Source organism: Alosa alosa, chromosome 1, assembly GCF_017589495.1.
Source record: "Alosa alosa isolate M-15738 ecotype Scorff River chromosome 1, AALO_Geno_1.1, whole genome shotgun sequence".
Taxonomy (NCBI): Eukaryota; Metazoa; Chordata; class Actinopteri; order Clupeiformes; family Clupeidae; genus Alosa; species Alosa alosa.
In genome coordinates, this window is record NC_063189.1 from 10,213,986 (window position 1) to 10,233,795 (window position 19,810).

Genomic DNA, 19,810 nt, shown 5'->3' on the forward strand with positions numbered 1-19,810 from the left:
GCTAATTCAAGGGCAATTTGCTAGCGATGAAAACATTGCCTGATAAAAGGTTGAAATGCACTGTGAACAGATGTGGCTGTGTTTGTATTAACAAGGTGTTAAAATGAGAATGACACTGGTGCTCATTACTGACCCACAGTAGAGATCTCCGAGTATTTATCTTCTCCAGGTCCCCGACGCCTCGCATTTTTCTTACTGGTGGCTCGTTTAAGGACTGAAAGCAAATACAAAGGGATACAGTGTAAAACCACAATCTGGAAAGTGAGCTTTTCCCCTGGTATACCCGCTAGCTTCCCTGTGCTGAGACAAAGGGTTCAGAGTGTAAATTAACGTGGATTAAACCTCTGAATTCATTACCTCACAGAAGGAGAGGCAGGCCAATTTACTTTAGCTCTTCCAATCCCATTAAAACTGACCCAGCAGTCTGCTGGGAGAGTTGAGTCATTGCACACACATGCACTGTACATTCTGCTGGGAGAGTTCAGTCATTACACACACATGCACTGTACATTCTGGCTGAGTCCCATTCCCCCCAGAAGAGTCTGATGGCTAGACTGGCTTGTGTATGTACTGATTAAACAGTTAAGTGAGCTCTGAAGGCTGCGTCTGGCATCAGAATTAGTTTTATTGGCCAAGTATACTTACATTTTTAAGGAATTTGACTTCGGTAGGTGTTAAACTCTCCGTACATTCAACAAATAGACATGTAGTGGTACAAATAGACATGAAGTAGTAAAACGTTCAAAATGGCTATCTATGTGGGTGTACAATGGAGTACATTGTCATTAATGGATTACCATCAGAAAACATCAGAAGTACAACAGAATGGCACTTGGTGGTTAGATTCCAGTGAACAGGCTTGCTCTGTCCACTGTGTAAGGGTGGAGTGCTGATGCTTCGCCAAACAAATGAAAAACCCACACAAAAAGAGAAGAGAAGAAATCAAACAGACGACCAAATCAAAAGACTTGGACTAACAGCTACAAGACGATACACAAGTGGTCATACAGAGAGAAAAAAACTCTTCACTTCACAGTTACCATGGCAATGATGATGGATGTACTCAGCAAGCAGGGTGAACATGCTTGTCATCCCCTTATCCTCTGAAGCACATGATGGCCCCTGGCTGCCATTTTGAATTCTCTGCCAGCTCCTTTAATGGAGGTCAGTTAGAATGGTATGCTGTAGTTCCCTCTCACTGTGTGTGTACAATAATGCAGAGCAGACAGGGGAAAAAACAGGCATGACAACATCAGAATGAAGAGAGGTCAATGGAAAGGTGGAGTGTGGCCTGTTTGTGTTAGGTCACCACGGGGAGGATCAAATCATACCGTCTAAAGCTGATCTCCCAGAGTTCTTATTCTCCTCAGCGAGCATCACCTCCTCTGAACACAAAGGAGGAGAACTGCATCATTAAAGACACTATGCAGCCAGTTTCCACTTGTTGAAGCATGCAGATAAACACTCTGGATATTCCAAATACCCATCAGGGTATCTGTTCTCCCTTCATAGCACACTATGGTCTAGGTCAATCCAGGTCCACACAACACATGCGTTATGCTTTCAGATCAAGCAAGGTGTTTAAGCACCTAATTTTATTTGAGAGAAAATGTTAACCTGTCTTAATACTGTAGTTAAATAGCAGCATGACATTTCCCCTTCAGTTATAATAGAAACCATACTGAAGAATTAAAATTATGAGCATAGGCTGCCCTATGAAAAGAGAACAGTTCTGTCTAAAAATATGCTAACATTTTATACGATTAAAAGGTAACAATTACGTATTCCGAGTTCTTGTAGAAACTTGTGGCACATTGAGACATTGAGACTTCAGTGTCACAAGTCAGTGGCTTTTCAGTTACATGAGGTAAAACAGAGAAACAACTCCATACCTACCTCAAGGCAGTGGCATCAGTGACCTGATGGGTAGGCTCAGGTCAGCCATGTTGGTACAATTACATAATCACACACTGTACATGGAATAGCGGAAATCCCTTTCTCCATAACTACTGTACAGCTATTAAGTTGGGTTTGTGAGAACCTAGCCGTAAACACAGAGCCTAATTATGCCAAATCATGAGCGTGTGTCGCTCTGGAGCTAAGGGCTTGTGTGGCGTATGCATGACTGCATAACTGTGTTGTGCACTCCCTCACAATTGCATATTGCCTCTTTCTCTCTTTCCACTCTTTCTGCAAACACAACCTTTTTGGCTGGTGAGTCAGCTCACCTTCTCCTTGACCCTGAGCTGTGTGGGAGTCAGAGAGAGAGAGAGAGAGAGAGAGAGAGAGATCTTGCCATGTGGGGTTGCAACTTCACAAAGCTGCTCTACTGTACATCCAACCGTTCACCTGAACGCTCTAAGTGTGTGTGTGTGTGTGTGTGTGTGTGTGTGTGTGTGCATGCACTGTGCGCATAAGTGCAACCTTCTGTGTGTGTGTGTGTGTGTGTGTGTGTATATGTGTGTGTGTGTGTGTGTGTGTGTGTGTGTGTGTACACAATATGTATATATGTATGTATGTATGTGTGTGTGTGTGTGTGTGTGTGTGTGTGTGTGTTTGTGTATTGGGGGTGGCATTCACTGGAGACTTGGCAGGTTCTGAAGCAGAAAAGGGGAATGTGTCAAGTACGCCAACCAGTGAATCTTAGTCTTGTACACTGGCTGACTGTCGTAATATTAAACAGTATCATCAGCATCTTCAAAGGCACTGCAGTGGAGACCTCTCCTCCACCACAATATCCATAACAATCTGTTCCTTCACAATTTTTTCCCCATTAAGGTTTATATTTTAAAGCACTTGGCTGCCAATACCAAAACATAGAGATCTAATCTTTGTCTGACTACTCATACATAGTGTGATATCCAGAGCCTCAGCCTCAAATACAGTACATCCATCTCACTAACAAACATACAGGATTATTTCATTCTGAAGGCCACCTTTAGGCCAGTATGTTGTGACACATCAGTGTCGGTCAGAAATAGAGCTGCACGGTTGCCATACCTGCTCGGTCGATCCAGGCACGGTAGCCATTGAGTTCTCGCTCCACCTGCTGCTGGCGGCGCAGCTTCATGAAGGCCCTCCGATTCTCCACCCGCTCCCTCTCTTTAGCAAACTCCCTACAGGCACAGAGCAGGTCTCAGAGATGACCACAGACACACACACAGTCGCCAGAGGACAGTCACAGAGACACAGAATGACTGGAGTTTTGTATGTGTGATTCCCCTGTTGGTTAAAATCATGACACCCATGTTAAAATAGTTATGTGTAATATGCAGAGGGTGGAGGTTTTTAGTCTGGCTCTGGGACAGAACAATTGCACACTGGGGCCTTCGCCCTTTCTAAATTTCGCAGTGCGGACAAGGCCACTTACCCAGACAGGACTCCCAGCACCAGGTTCAGCACAAAGAAGGAACCGATGATGATGAGTGGGATGAAGTACATCCAGTTCCAGGAACTGCCCAACGCATCATTGGTCTGGAAGGAAAAAGGAATAGATATAAATAAATGAATAATGAACAAAGCATATGGGTATATTGTTTCAGGGTTCATTTTCTATATAGCACAGCATGCATTCCTGTATGACAACACATGACAAAAGACTAAAGACAGATACTATTTTAGTAAGCCTGGAGATGAAGTAAAACATAACACAGATAATACACTTTATCTAGTCTTTGAATGGTGTTTCTTATAATGTCATGACAATTACTTGACTACAGATCACAATCACCTTTCCCTAAGTAACTCAACAGACTAGATAAAGAACGATAACTATAACTATAACGATAAAAGCGTTCACACTGACCAACGATAAGCAAAGTCTCTCCTTGTGTTAATGAATGTGATGGCTAAAGTTTGATGGATTCTGATTGGCTGCTAGCTTTTTATCGTTCTAAAAATGGCTCTGAAAGTGATCCCCAACGGTATTGTTCTTCATATCGTTATAGTTTGTGTGAATGTCGTCATTCATATTAACAATACGATATTTGTTTATAGTTATCTTTATAGTTATCGTTCTTGGCCCTTAAGCAAGGCTTTAAAAGTACACATAGATATGTTTATGCTGAATTGCCTGCTTCCATTTGACTAGAGAGACATTCTTTTCCTTCAGGTTTGTGTGCTACATCAAGAGGCAAGAGGACACATGAAACATGCCTGGAGAAAGCAGACCAAAAATACTCCTCCACTGCAACCAGCCTATCTGGAGCACACACACAAGAGGGACGCGGTGGCCAGCCACTGACTCCCAACTTCAGAGCTCCCAAAATACAAGCTGGCAAGCGTCGGTCAATACGCTGCAGCAGAGCAGGCCAGTGCTTGGGCAATCTTTGTCTGATTTCAGATTTCTTTAGTTGCCATTCTTCTGTGCTACTATTAGGAAAAAAATCATCTTGCGTGCCAGTAATGTAGATATGCACATATTAAAAGATGTCTTACTTACACTCTTTCCTGCACTTGTACACTGTCTAATATAGATGTTCGCATTTCACATCATTTTTCCTTTTTTCCAGCAGCTGTATCATTTACACAATACAGTCTCCTCTTCAGGCACTAAGGGCTTGGGAGGGGGGGTTAGGAAACATGGAGGGCCACTGGCATGGTGACTCACATTGTAGAGGACAGCCGTCCAGCCCTCCATTGTGATGCACTGGAACACGGTGAGCACGGCAAACAGGATGTTGTCGAACTGCGTGATGCCATCATTGGGGCCGATCCATGAGCCCGTGCAGTCGTACTTATCAGGACAGTTCCTCACCCCACAGGCGAAATCCACCTCTGACGAGTCCACTGTCTCATTTTCTGAGAGAGAGAGAGAGAGAGAGAGAGAGAGAGAGAGAGAGAGAGAGAGAGAGAGAGAGAGAGAGAGAGCAGTAGCGGAGGTGGTTAAAGAGGAGAGGAACACATACACACACACATGGGGTTTGGGAATCCAAAGTGGGGCCAATTATTCTTGCTGTGGCCTGAAATGAGTTTCAGCTCTTTTGTTGTGAGCAGAGAGCCTAAAAACAATGATAACAGTTGCTATAGCTCTACAGGCAGTATTGAAGAAGGAAAATAATATTATGTAGGCACAGAGGTTTCTATTGGATTGCTTTGCTTACACTTACTAAGTGCTAACACATGGAGTCTACAACAATCCCTCTTAACCATAACAAGCTACCTACTAACAGCCCTGATTCCAGAAACGCCTTGAGCCCACATGTGAATACAGTGAATGTCCTGTGACCTATCACTATTTAGCATTGATATTTTGGGTTTTATTTCAACAGGAAGAGATCCAAAAGGAACGAGTTAACATCAAAAGGGCATCCTTCACTTACATTCTTTCAGCTGATAAGCTGATAATGGCACAGTTCCATGACATGAACTCTCTTGATAGATAGATAGATAGATAGATAGATAGATAGATAGATAGATAGATAGATAGATAGATAGATAGATAGATAGATAGATAGATAGATAGATAGATAGATAGATAGATAGATAGATAGATAGATAGATAGATAGATAGATAGATAGATAGATAGATAGATAGATAGATAGATAGATAGATAGATAGTTACAGCCATTTCTTTCTTAGATATCTTTTCCTCTGCTGTCTTAAACATACAAACTTACAGCCTACAGCTTACAATTTACAGCTTACAGTCTTATGCTCTGGTGAGCAGCTATTCCTGTTCATAACAAGTCAGTTACTTACAGTAACTAACTGCACCTTACTGTCCACATACATTAACTAACTGCAACCAACTGCACCTTATTGCCGCCTTTGCGTTTTGACAAGTCATCTAACAGCCGGCAAGAATGTGGCCGGGCATTTAACTCAAAGCAAAGCAGCTAGTTGTTCTAATTGTTGCTTTGACTGGTGCCCATGTTGTTGTCCCATACTAAATGACAGTGGTGGGGGCAGCGTAGGAGGATGTTTGGACAGATCTGTCGAGTGCACCAATAGCGATATTACAGGCCTTTTTGTTTTTGTTTACATGAGCGTGCTGCTAGTAAACAAAGGAGGCTTGCTCACCGAGGATGTCGGGAACTGGCAGGCAGGTGTGATGCAGCTTGCCGCTATAGAACTCCAGGCCGATGATGGCGAACATGAGGATGGCGAAGAAGAGCAGCAAGCCGATCTGCAGCAGTGGCACCATGGCCTTGATGATGGACTTCAGGACGATCTGCAGGCCTAGAGTGGGGAGGCAAAGAGGTGAGGGACAAGGCAACAAGAAGCACCACTGACGCAACATGACAGTTTGGTTCCAATCACTATCAGTGCTAGAACTATCAATACACAACATCCCATGTAGTGCTAAATCCACTGACACACAAACACATGACCAATCAATATCAGCTGGATTAGAAATTTGAGAGCAATTTTCAGTGCTTAAAGGTATGTTGTTTTTAATCAAAACTGTAGGATAATAACAGAGTTACATTGACTCTCACAAACATCAACTGCAAGCATGGTGTGAACTGGATCAGTGACCCCCCATTTAAGAAGCCAACTCTCTCTAAAGTAATGCAAAGTAAAAGTCTGTGTGTGGGGTGGTCAAAACAACTACATATAGTGTGTACTTTTCTGAACAGTGTTTTAAGATATTGACAAATGACTGTCACTGCAAATCTGACACATATAAGAGCCTTCTCCTGTTGGCTTGAATGGCAGCTCACTCACTGGGGATCCCAGAGACCAGTTTGAGAGGCCTCAGCACCCGTACTGCCCTTAGCGTTCGCAGGTCCACTGGGATGTTCATGTGAGCCCCTGCTGTGGCCAAGATCCTGCACACACACACACACACACACACACACACACACACACACACACACACACACACACACACACACAAAAACACACACACACACACACAAACATACACACACACACACACACAAAAAACACACACACAAACACACACACACCATCCCAAGATATCCAGTTTATATTAATTTTATATACCACCAGTCAGCTACAACATTGATGTACACATTACTTGCTTTTGGCTACATCTTGATATTGACATTGCCAGAAGACATGTTACTTATATTAAAGTGTAAGTTCAGTGTAAATTGATCCATAGCCCTGTTGTATAAGCTCACCACATGCAGCCCATCAGAAAAAGAATCAGATAATTTGGGACAACGTACGCCAAGTTATGGACAGGCAGCTTAAAGCAGACCCATGGGGGCATCAAAACTGAAACTGAAAGTAACTCCCCACTGCCCCATGGGTCTTCTTTAAGCTGCCTGTCCATAACTTGGCCCATGGGTCTGCTTTAAGCTGCCTGTCCATAACTTGGCCCATGGGTCTGCTTTAAGCTGCCTGTCCATAACTTGCCCCATGGGTCTGCTTTAAGCTGCCTGTCCATAACTTGCCCCATGGGTCTTCTTTAAGCTGCCTGTCCATAACTTGGCCCATGGATCTTCTTTAAGCTGCCTGTCCATAACTTGGCCCATGGGTCTGCTTTAAGCTGCCTGTCCATAACTTGGCCCATGGGTCTTCTTTAAGCTGCCTGTCCATAACTTGGCCCATGGGTCTGCTTTAAGCTGCCTGTCCATAACTTGGCCCATGTTGTCCCAAATTGTCTCAGTCTTTTTTCTATGGGCTGCATGTGATGAGCTTGAACAACAGGACTATGGGTCAGTTTACACTTTAAGTATGACTGCATGATGTCCTTCAAAGTGGGGCACTTCAGCCGTGGCCCACTGGTTAGCACTCTGGACTTGTAACCGGAGGGTTGCCGGTTCGAGCCCCGACCAGTGGGCCGCGGCTGAAGTGCCCTTGAGCAAGGCACCTAACCCCTCACTGCTCCCCCTCGAAATGGGCCCGTTGAAGCAGGCAGCTCACTGCGCCGGGATTAGTGTGTGTGCTTCACCTCACTGTGTGTACACTGTGTGCTGTTTGTGTTTCACTAATTCACCGATTGGGTTAAATGCAGAGACCAAATTTCCCTCACAGGATCAAAAAAGTATATATACTTATACTTATACTTAAAATGTCCTGTATAGCATTTCTTTATGTAAGAAAACAAAACATCAGTTGAAACCATGATCAACAAATTCAGTGACTCAAATAATCCACAGCACTAATAGATAGTAAAGTACAATAGACATCTTTTTAGTCATGACAGAGTAATATTACACATAAACAAACCCACACACCAACTGTATGAAAACAACCAAGATAACCATCATGAGTGCCGACTGATTTCACATGCATTTAACGATGTGTTTGTTTTTGCGCTGAGGTGCCGCCACGTGACTGTGGCTTCTGGAATGGAATGGAGTGGCCTCTGGAATGGAATGGAGTGGCCTCTGGAATGGAATGGAGTGGCCTCGCTGCTGCGGAGCCGTGCTGCCTCGAGCGGAGTCAATGTGCCCTTGGGCTGGGAGGGCTGGTGGGCGTGCAGGCAGAAAGCAAATGGCAGGAGCTCGAGAGCCAGCCCACGCAAGACAACCGCGCACAGGCACACACAGATGCACACACACACACGCACACACACACACATGCACACACACACACACACACACACACACACACACACACACACACACACACACACACACACACACACACACACACACATACACACACACGCGCACGTGCACGTGCACACACACACACGCGCACACACACCCTCATAGGAGCAAAGACCAGAGGAAAAGGGAGAGGGAAAGAGAGAGAAGAAAAAGAGAGAGAAGGCCACAAAAGAGAGAGAAGGCCACAAAAGAGAGAGAAGGCCACAAAAGAGAGAGAAGGCCACAAAAGAGAGAGAAGGCCACAAAAGAGAGAGAAGGCCACAAAAGAGAGAGAAGGCAAGGCAGTGGGTGAGAAAGGTGCTAAGTGTGTATATGTTTGCAAGTTTGAATGAGCATGTGCAAGTGTTCTTGTGTCTATGTGTGTCATATGTGCGTATTGTTCGAGAGGAGGGGGAGAAAGAGATTTCCCAGACTTTTACGAACAACTAGCACTGTTCACTGACCAAGCTCCATTCTTGTGGAGCAAATTGTAGCACTGTGTTCCACGGGCCTGACTTTTAAGTGGCTGGATTCATGGCATGAACAATACTCTCCCACACACATCCTCCCACACACACACAAAGAGAGAGAGAGAGAGAGACGCTGTGGTACTGATAGACAGAAGCGCTGGAGGAATGCCGACTAAAGAGAGATCTGCCCGGCTTCTCTTTATCATGACTACATTTTACATCAAGTCAACACTGAAAACTATAGAGGAGAACCCGTGTAGACGGCCAACTCTAATATGAAGCGTTTTTAATTCAACTCACCGACCTAATACAAAACCCCAGCATTGGCCCAATACTATCTTGACACATCAGAGGCAACAGTCGTGATTATAATTAGTCACTTAACTGTTGATTATACTTTAGGAGATGTACAGTCATACACCTTATGAAAGACAGAACTGCTCTAGTCTAGTTCATGCACATGCAGGTATCTGGTGGTGAAAACTACCTGCCTGCCAATCATGCCTCGAACTTTTTGTAGGGCAATTACATCCTCCTTGACGAGAAGGGGAGCTTGTGTCTCATTCATTTCTTTTTCCGCTGACAGCAAGGACGCCCGGGAATTCGAAACATGGGAGGCACCTATTCCATTATTAGTCACTGAATAAATAGCTGCATCCATATTTGCTTGCGGATTACTCTCAGAGGACCAGGAACAAAGCTTGCCCCCCTCGTTTAAGAGATTTAGGTGGGAGACAGGACCTCTCCATGTGTGTAACGACAGGCTAGTAGAGTAATCTCCTCTGCATGCCAGAAACCGCCTTGTAGTCCAAATGAATTGTACACCAACGTGCCATGCTGCTGGATCATTTCATTGTGCGGCTGTTGTATAAATAAAAGAGATTTTTTCTACAAACCCAACAGGTTTATTTGGACAATATCTCCCCTTGTCGAATGTCATGCTAACCAGTGAAATCACATTAAATGAGTTCCTCTGTGTAGGATGAGCAATATCCCTGAGTGTTCTGGGTGTCCAGTCCCATTAGCATAACATTACATTGTTTGTCATCTAGCAGATAATCTTATCCAGAGCCACTTGCAGTGAATTGAACATCTTACACAAATGATGTGACTACGGTCTCCACAGGTCTAGGTACATGCTGTTGGTATGTCTATTGTATAAAGCCAAGAACATACCCCAGTGACACGTCAAGGTACCTCCAAAATCCCATCTGTTTCTAAGTAGAAAATAGGTGGTTTCTAGGTGGAAAAATCTCACTGATACTTCCACTTGGTTGTATAAACATCAACGTAGGACAATGAGGCAAGTGAAGACTGACAAAACAACTGGCTGGAACTGGTAGACAACACTATTTGTGAGACACAAACATCATGTAAACAAGCAGACAGCTAAAAACAGAGAAAGTTAAAAACACATATGTATGAACACCACACTAAGACAAGCAAACGCACACACACACACACACACACACACAAAACATAATGATTTAACCGAACATAATCTTGCTCTGAAGCTGCTGTCTTGATACCAGATGGCTAATGAATCACTCATCCACCCACTGTATCAATTATTCATCGTGGCTAAAGAGCAGCTATTCAGCCATTTAGCTAATCGCTAACAAAGAACACTAGACACACTAGGTCAGAGCAATCCTCCATGCCACTGCAGACTGGAGTCCCTACAACATACAGTATTCAGACACAGCACCTCTAGTCGCAGAGCCTCTGTAGGAAATGAGTAAAGGATGTGGGTAGTTGTGCTGCCACTGTAAGTCCCTAGCAAGGTCACTGGGAGCCAACTCACCACACCATAACAGCCAATATAAAAGAACTACGTGTTGAATTGTCTTTTAAGGTGTCATGTACCACACACTCACACACACACACACACACACACACACACACACACACTCCCAAGATTAGGGAGAGGAAAAGATTTTAATTGAACACTCCGTCTCTGAGGAGCCTGCACCAGCGATTCATTAATTTCTGATGAAATGAACGCCGCAAGCTCTGGCCCACTGGCCTTGTTTGGATTCCTTGCGGGGCATAGTGACACATGTGTAGTTTTCTTTTAAGTCTGACTTACTTTCTCTCTGTTGGACGAGGTCGAACATGTGTGTTTTAAAGTGAAAGTGTGTCAGATATGTGAGGGGGGAAAATGGGTTAAGCTCCAGATATATCTTTGTATATCATATGTCATCCAGGCTCTATGAAATATTTGCTTTCCCTCTCAGGAGATGTTTACTGTATGACTGTATGCAGTCTTTATGAGGAGTGATATGATGGATAGCCTCCCATTTACTGAATGTCCTTCTGAACATAGGGGCATCAAATGTGCTGAAACACCTCACTCCAAAACTGTAGTCAATTACGCATAATGGAAATATCTGCTAACTGTGCTTGAATGTATCACAAATGACCTTTTCCACACTGACCCATAAACAGGCCTGTCAGGCTGGTCATCAAGCAAGATGACACAGTTTTTCAGCCAAGCTTTACACCTCCCATAAAGAACATGTGCAACACTGCAACCCCCACGTATGCAATTTGATACAGATAGAACACAAATGCTATACAATCTGGCCTTCTGAGGACTCCAGAGATGCAAGGAATGGATTTTGACTTATATGTGACTTAGTATAAGTGATGAGATTGTTTGGGTCAACAGGCTTGCTCTTAGAGTAGGTTGATATTATGGGTGATGCATGAATAAATATATTTCATGTTACTTGATCATTATGATTATCCTTCTGAATTGATGCATTGAACCTGAATTGAACCTTCCTGTAGCTAAATGTGTCTTTATGCTGTAACATGCCATTATTGTTTTACAGAAGAGCCATGATGTACAGGTCCACAAGGACATTTGAAAGTGAAGAGGTACATCCAGATACAGCCTATTAGTAAGAGTGATTACATATGATGTCCTCTTGACCCTTAAAGACAGATGACGTGTGAAGGAGACCAGATAAAAATAGTCCTGGTATGTAACTCTGGACAGATGACTCCCCTGACAAAACTTCACTGGACAGTGTCATTCATATCCACAATAACATACCGGTAACCGTCGACAGGTCTGTGTGTACACAAGAAATGCAGGCCTAAATGGTATCTATATTAACAGGTTTCAAGATTACACTTAATTTAGGCTAATCACACATTATTATTCTACTTCACTGTCACACTACTTTAAGGTGATGGAAATAATAAAGTTTTTCATATTTGCTAACTTTAGTTTTGAATGGCATTATGGATATTTAATTAAATCCTCGACATCTGTTCTAAACATTAGCGATTCAAATTCTGCTGTGCCAGGTACAACCAACATTTTGATGAGAGGCCTGCCACAGGGAAATGCAAAGTGTCTCTTGAATAGTGATGAGGTCCTCTTTACTCTCTTCTGCTTGAATTATGAAATTTACTGAACTGGAGAAAGACGTATATAAAATATGAACTCCCTTCCACACTGTTCTTACTCACTTGTTATGAGCTCATACAGTATACAGCCCCCTCAGGACAATAGGCATGCAAAGCTACTCAAACAGCAGGTTTGTGAAAATGGGAATCTTTTTCGAATATCTACACTTTCCTACACTGTCCCATTTATATAAGATTCAGATCTGTGGGTGTCAAAGGCACTGTGATTCACCACATAAAAAACAACATACTGTATTTGCTCTCATATATGCACTTAGATCTTTTAATCCGACTACACAGCATTTCATCCCGGCCCAAGTCAGAGGACTCAGTAAATGGCCAGAACTTAGTTATGGTGTGTTATGTGCTCTTCCTCTCTACCTCTCTAATGGGATTAGCAGAATGACATGTGCTGTTTATGCACAGAGGGACCATGGAGGCAGTGAGTAACAGGTTTTAGACATGACTGCCAATCCACTTATCCACCCACCTATCTGCTGCCCCTACACCTACTGTACAGTGCATGATGGAGGCATACATCTCCTTTGGAATGCAGGAAGTTGACATCATTCATTATCTCTCTCTCTCTCTCTCTCTCTCTCTCTCTCTCTCTCTCTCTCTCTCTCTCTCTCTCTCTCTCTCTCTCTCTCTCTCTCTCTCTCTCTCTCACACACACACACACACACACACACACACACACACACACAGGCACACTGTAAAGTTCTCCCTACTGTTCAGTTCTCCCTAATGTTTGATATTTGAGAGCTACAGCTTGAGGACCACAAGCTTCAGTTTGCTGATTTTTTTTCTAAATGTGTATTGGATCACAATCTCATATTGCACCTTTTAGCAGCAAGAAAAACTGCTGAGGATGGCCAAAACGCTTATGATAAAATTGTCAACAGTAATTACTTCACAAAACACTAACCCATGGTCTAGAAACCTTCACTAATATCATATCTCTCCTTATTGGAATGAATATCGACAGCCTTTACTAACAAGAATTGGAAGAAGGCAGTACAGAATATAACCATCCTGCACACCACTGTGTTACAATTTCAAAGCCTCCAATGCACTTTTGGGAGCCTTTTATTACAGCTCTGGGGCCTCCCTCACAATTTCTAATTATAGCCATACAGGACGGCCTCTAGCGCTCTTGAATGGTGTACTGATGGATCACATGACTATCTCGGCAACACACACTCAGTCTGGGTAAAAAGGGATAGGGCACTACTAACCCGCTGAGCACCACAATGAAGTCCATAACATTCCAGCCGTTCCTCAGGTAGGAGCCCTTGTGGAACACGAAGCCCAGGGCCACCAGCTTGATCCCAAATTCAAAGCAGAAGATGCCAATGAAGTATGGCTCTGTTTTCTCCTGTGGGAGGAAGGGACACAGCCAGTTCAAGACTGTACAGTACAGTATCAGAGGCTGGATGTTTCTGACACATATGTTTGTGACACAGCAGAGGTAATACACATAGACCTTTAATGAGATACAACACAGCACTGAATAAGTGAATGAGGCGAGTCGAGTTGAGGCTTTAATTAGTGGTTCTGTGTGAACCTTCGTCCTCCTCTTCCCAGGCAGAGAAATACTGAACAGGTGATTTGCTTAGACTACCATACAGGCTTCTGTAATCCTATGATAGAGAGGCAGTAGAGTGGAATGGCATAGAATGGCAGTAGAGAGCCACAAGCTTACAGCCCTTCAATGCCATATTGTATTATGAGACATTTTACTGCTGAGACTTATGACACAATATTAAATGTTCATGGAAGAGATAATTAGCAATTGCCATAAGTCATGCAGTTGTTGTTATTGCATGTGTTGTAAATGTGTTTTTCTCACCAGTCGTTTGGACATCGGTGTCTTATCCTCCCCAGGAAGGTGTTGTTCCAGGGCCAGCACGATGCAGTTTGCAATGATGGTGGAAAGGATCATGTACTCAAATGGAGTAAGGGCAAGGGAGTTAAGGCAGGTAAAGCACTGTCCTTTTTTGTCATGGGTACAATGTCACTGAGGTCAGATAAATCTTAGTGCATACTGAAACATATGCACACAAACACACACAAAGACACACACACACACACACACACACACACACACAGACACAGACACAGACACAGACACAGACACAGACACAGACACAGACACACACACACACACACACACACACACACACACACACACACACAATCAAATTCCCAAAACCAACAGATTCAAGTATATGTAGTGTATGAGGCAGTTATGCTGTAACTCCAACACATAAATAATTCTAAACAAATAACAACAACAACACATTGCATTTGCGTATATAGCGCTTTTCAAGGCACCTACACCAATGTGTAGCAACATCATGTCAAATGAACAGTGAAGTCCTTATTCCTATTTATCTCCACTTGGAGTCACAACAGATCAACACATCAGAAACCATGCCACACACCACACACACACCATTAATAGGTTGTGTGTGAATATCTGTGTCTTTGGGGCAAAACTGTTCTGTCTTCTATTATTAATTTCTTGTCTTCAGCTGAAAATTGTGTCATTAACTCACTAAGGGGGCTTAAAGGGGGCGTCTGGGAACCTGGGTGACTCATATTGAGAAGCCCACATGGGCAAGGCTGTGAGTGGTTTATAAATAGCTGGGGCTGAAAGGACTCCCATCCAATCCACTTCATCCTGACCAGCAAACCCATCACCAGCAGTTGCACAGAGCAGCATCCCATAGACAACATACCCGAGAGCCTCCAGGAGCCAGAGTAGCACACATAGTAAAACACTTACTGTGCCCAGCCTATGCCTTAGAAGACCTAATCATGATGTAATGAGTCTAAGTCACCATTTAAAATCACCACCTGAGACCCTATGAAAAAGCAGTCATGGGTATGAAGGATCCCATACTCATGGGCTAACTCTGCTGAACAAACAGATCTCCATCATGAATTGTACTGACAATTTGGTCAAACACCCAAAATACAGCATGACCCAGTTTTAGCTGTGGCATACATCAGGCCAACTACTGACAGGGAAGGCATGTTACTTGGCTACATGGCTCACTTGACCATTTCTAAATATTGACCGAATGTGCTCTGCAATGCAGAAAAAGCTGCTTTCCTCTCAGCCTCCTCCCGATGAGCCACTGCAATGATGAATCACTGATACCGCTGATCGGGGATGTCTCTGCACACCTGACAGGCCTGGCATGCAGAATGCCTATGATAGACAAGAACTTCAACTGTACAAGGACGCGTAAACAAACCGCAACACAAAGTGCTGTTGTGGAACGACTTTTTCTGTTCAGAGAGGCCTGATGAAGTAACAATTATAATAACAAATGGAATCATATATGTATGAATGTGAATTGAATGTCCATCTCTTATGATTGCATGTTATCTGTCTTGTGACTGGGGCACAGATGAAACCAGCAGAGATTTTCTAATTCTATGATAAATCAAAACATCAATAAATGTTTCAGTGTATTCTTATTCACCATACACCTTTGATTTAGAGAAACTGCATTATGCTGCTTTGCTTTCAAACCTCCCCCAGACCACACACACACACACACACACACACACACACACACACACACAAACAAAGCCAGATCAGTATAAGATAAGAAATTCAGAGTAACACCATTAATGAACATTAGTGTAGCCTGGTGCAGCATTCCATGACAGTTGCAGCTCACAAACTGTGAAAGTCATAATAGTTTTGAAATGACGAGGTTTTGGCTGAACATTTCAAGAGCTGTAATAACTATTAATAACTTTTGGAGCAAATGGCCGTGTAATGGCCGATATACACAGTTGCGCTGTCCATGGTGCTGAAACCTGACTTCAACGGTAATAGTCTAGCTCACTTTGTCGCACAATTATCACAGTACACCAAACGCCACATAACTTATTTGTACATAGGTAACTGGCAACAAAGAACAGAAAGTCGATATCCTATCTGATCATGAAAGGATATGGCCACTCTATGAACCGCCTTGCATATTTACGGATGATGTTGTTCTCGGCAAAAATGAAAAGGGACCTGTTGACAGTGAAGCAGTTCTGTCTGACTGGGGTGGGGTTGTAAAGGGCCATAGTGCGAGCCCGCTGTGCTTTTGCTTGTTTCATTTCGCCCGTCGATTCTGCGTCTCCCTGACCTTCCGCTGCGGGCTCCGTGGCACTCTCTCCGGACTCCATCACATTGGGTACGTCCTCCCCAAAACGGGCCATTCTGCCACATGAAACGGGGACAAAAATCAGGGGGGGAAAGTCTTCAAGCTTCTTAAATGACAAGCATCAGGTAAAACAAAAGACGAATAATATTAATCCATAGTCAGCGTTTCCTATTCTGACTGTAGACCACTTTTTAGAAAAACTAAATGTGTCCGACGAAATCCTCATAATTGTAATCCGTCTTCAGGTCCTTCATTGCAGAACGGTCGTACAAACCACACAGTGTCAGAAATACAAACTATTGCTCCATTAGTGAAAATGCGAAACAACGCTGAACGGACAGCTGCATTTTCATGCATGGGAAACACCGGACCGGTGTTATTGCATAAGATTCAAAGACAATCCCCCACAACACTGTAGTTTCCAACATCCCGTGTATGGAGTAGCCTACACTAGATAATTTCTTTCGCGACAGCGCCCTCAACTACACGTAGTTTTAAAACTCCATTTAACAGCGTAGATATTACACTTCTAACAGAATCGAATACATAGACTAAGACGTTTTAGACGAGTTTTTTTTCGACGAGTTACCACGCGACTCCTCTTCTAAACTTTTCAGTAAGTTACAAAATAAAAAAAATAATTTACTACGCTTTACGCTCGAACATACAATACAGAAACTAAAAAATCTAAAAAAAACAAAAAAACAACTGGGATGATAAAAATAGTGAACAGTACACGGCCAGCCTTAGTGCGTTTGTGATACAGGCTTCGAACACTCGCGCGTTGCCACCGTCACCTCCTGCTCCTATCCTCTGCTTTCTCCCACGTACCTCGGCAGAGCATTTCCCCAGAGGATGAGTGATGAAAAAAACGTAACCATGGCAATACATTTGGACCAGTGAAGGATACATCAGTGCAGACATTTTTTTCTCCACAGCATTTGCATCATATATGCCAAAATCCACAGATAGTAAACCTCTCAGCTAAATTTAATAATAATAATAAAATTTAATTAAAACAGCCCACTAAAACGGTTAGGCTACATCTTGACTAAAGAGAGGTGTTCATATAGGCGCACTATTGCGCAAATGCCTTCAGTAGGCAATTGGCAATATAGATCCAGTTAAGTAACTTAATTCCTTGACTAGCACATATCGTCATGACAATAATAAAGAACCAGGACAGATGGCAATTGTTTTACGAATGGCACAATCGTACACAAACTTTAGTTTTCCAAAGGTATCACTGTAATAACTGGCATCGTCTTCAATCACTGGCAGAGGCGGCAACATGCACATCACTTGGTGTATTCTAACTGGTTCCTGCTGAACAGAGATGTACATCTGTGAAGAATATTAGAAATCAGGTCATTGTGCCGATAATAGGCCTACATATTTAAAATAGATCATGAAATAGTTCTTAAGTCACTCAGAAAAGAAGCGAGAAACAGAAAAGAAAAAGAAAAAAAACTATATGCTGTTATAGGAAGCCAGACTTGCCCCACTAATTCTAAACCAATTCAGTTAACTCGACTATCATTAGTTCTTTTCTCAAAATGACCAGTTCTGAATAACTACTATGGGCTAAGTAAAGAGCAATAGTGATTCCCCTGCTTTGAAGTTTAAGTCATATTATGCTAATATGTTAATATCACCATGGTAATATCACCCACTGCTAACATGTGGGTTGTATCCTGGCATGTACAGTACAACTATGCCTGCATTGAATCATTTTGTGTGGGTGTCCTCACATTTGTAGCGATCAGGGGGATTTTCAAGGTAGCAAACCAGAATTTAAAGTGACAAGCAGTCAACAAGCACAGCATTCAGTCTGATAATACTCCAATGTAGGGTAGTTTACAGGGTTGCGTAGACCAGAATACCAAACTATGTACATGTACGACATGTCACCGCCACATGGTGTTGCCACCTGCAAGCTATACAAAGAGAATAAAGCACTCTTACCAAGTCATCCTACTCCAATACCTGACGAGGCTACTGCAACTCTCCAGTAAATCTCCAGTCTTGGTAACTCAATGATTATTTGACAGTGCAATACAATAATATACACAGTGGGTTGTATTCTCTCATTCGTCTCTTTTTCACGCTTCCAGTTATGCGCTTGTCAGTTAAGCTTATTCTCCCATCTGCACTTCTGTCACACTCAGAGCACATGAGTTCAGAATTAAAGGAGAGTGCCAGCCGCTTTCAACAAAGGGCCCTGTTGTTCAAGGTCACTGAGTACTGTCGGTAGGAAAAAATATTGGTGCTAACTTTGAGTTATCTTGCTTGTGGCAAGCGCAACCAGGCAGCTAAAAAGCTTTGCCATGGGGGCAGATTTCAGACTGTGTTTGTGCCTCTTAACAGACACAAAATGTCATTGCAAGTGTTATGCAACATGAACAGGATTCTTACGAGACACCACTATGCGTCTTTAACTAGGTCATTGTGAAGAAACAGTACAACTCCAGTGTTTCACATACCTGTGTTTCCCTAAGTCGCTTCCTGTAAAGTCTATACTAACGTCAAACTCATAGCAAGATATCTCAAGCTAAGTAGGACCATTTTTTAATATATTTTTTTCCTACCAACAATATACGCTGTGACCTCGAACAACAGGGCCCTACAGTATGTTGAACTCCAAAACAAAGTAACAAATTTACATAGAGTAATAATGTATAAATCTGTAACACAGTGTACCTATGTACATGTGTGTGTGTGTGTGTATATGTTGTGTGTCTGTGTGCATGTGTGTTTGTGTACAAACTTGCGCGCACAGTGTGTGTGTGTGTGTGTATGTGTATGTGTGTGTGCATGCACATGACTGTGTGTGTGTGTGTGTGTGTGTGTGTGTGTGTGTGTGTATGTGTGTAAATACCTGTGTGTGTTTGTGTGCTGGTGTGTGTGTATGTGTGTAACTGTCAAAGCCACAGGCCTAACTTAATTCTAGGTCCACACACTAGATGCTGCTCCTCAACTGATTTAATGCACACATGCTCACTACAAACAGTGATCATCGGATTATTCAATTTCATGCACTTTACACCACTACAAGATTTTGGCACTAACTAAATTTTAACTGACTGTTGTTGCCCATTTTGTTGAGATAGCCAAATTAAACAATAGGAGATGTGAGCATGTAAGCATACCTAATTTTAAAACTTCTTGAGATATACTGTAGAAATGTGTATATTGCAGCACAGCCCCCCACCTCTGCCATGGATGGAATTT

The 19,810-nt window shown here is 42.9% G+C and overlaps 1 protein-coding gene across 1 annotated transcript in view; it reads right to left on the reverse strand.

Annotated features, from left to right (window-relative positions):
• The window catches only part of LOC125305852 (voltage-dependent R-type calcium channel subunit alpha-1E-like), a 62,181-nt gene that overhangs the window by 26,041 nt on the left and 16,330 nt on the right, over positions 1-19,810 (reverse strand). The window contains 10 exon segments of the mRNA XM_048260880.1: positions 134-214; positions 1,332-1,385; positions 3,001-3,116; positions 3,371-3,474; positions 4,610-4,800; positions 6,023-6,181; positions 6,671-6,774; positions 13,640-13,779; positions 14,254-14,359; positions 16,381-16,635. Of these exon segments, the coding sequence (XP_048116837.1) occupies positions 134-214; positions 1,332-1,385; positions 3,001-3,116; positions 3,371-3,474; positions 4,610-4,800; positions 6,023-6,181; positions 6,671-6,774; positions 13,640-13,779; positions 14,254-14,359; positions 16,381-16,635 (1,310 nt within the window).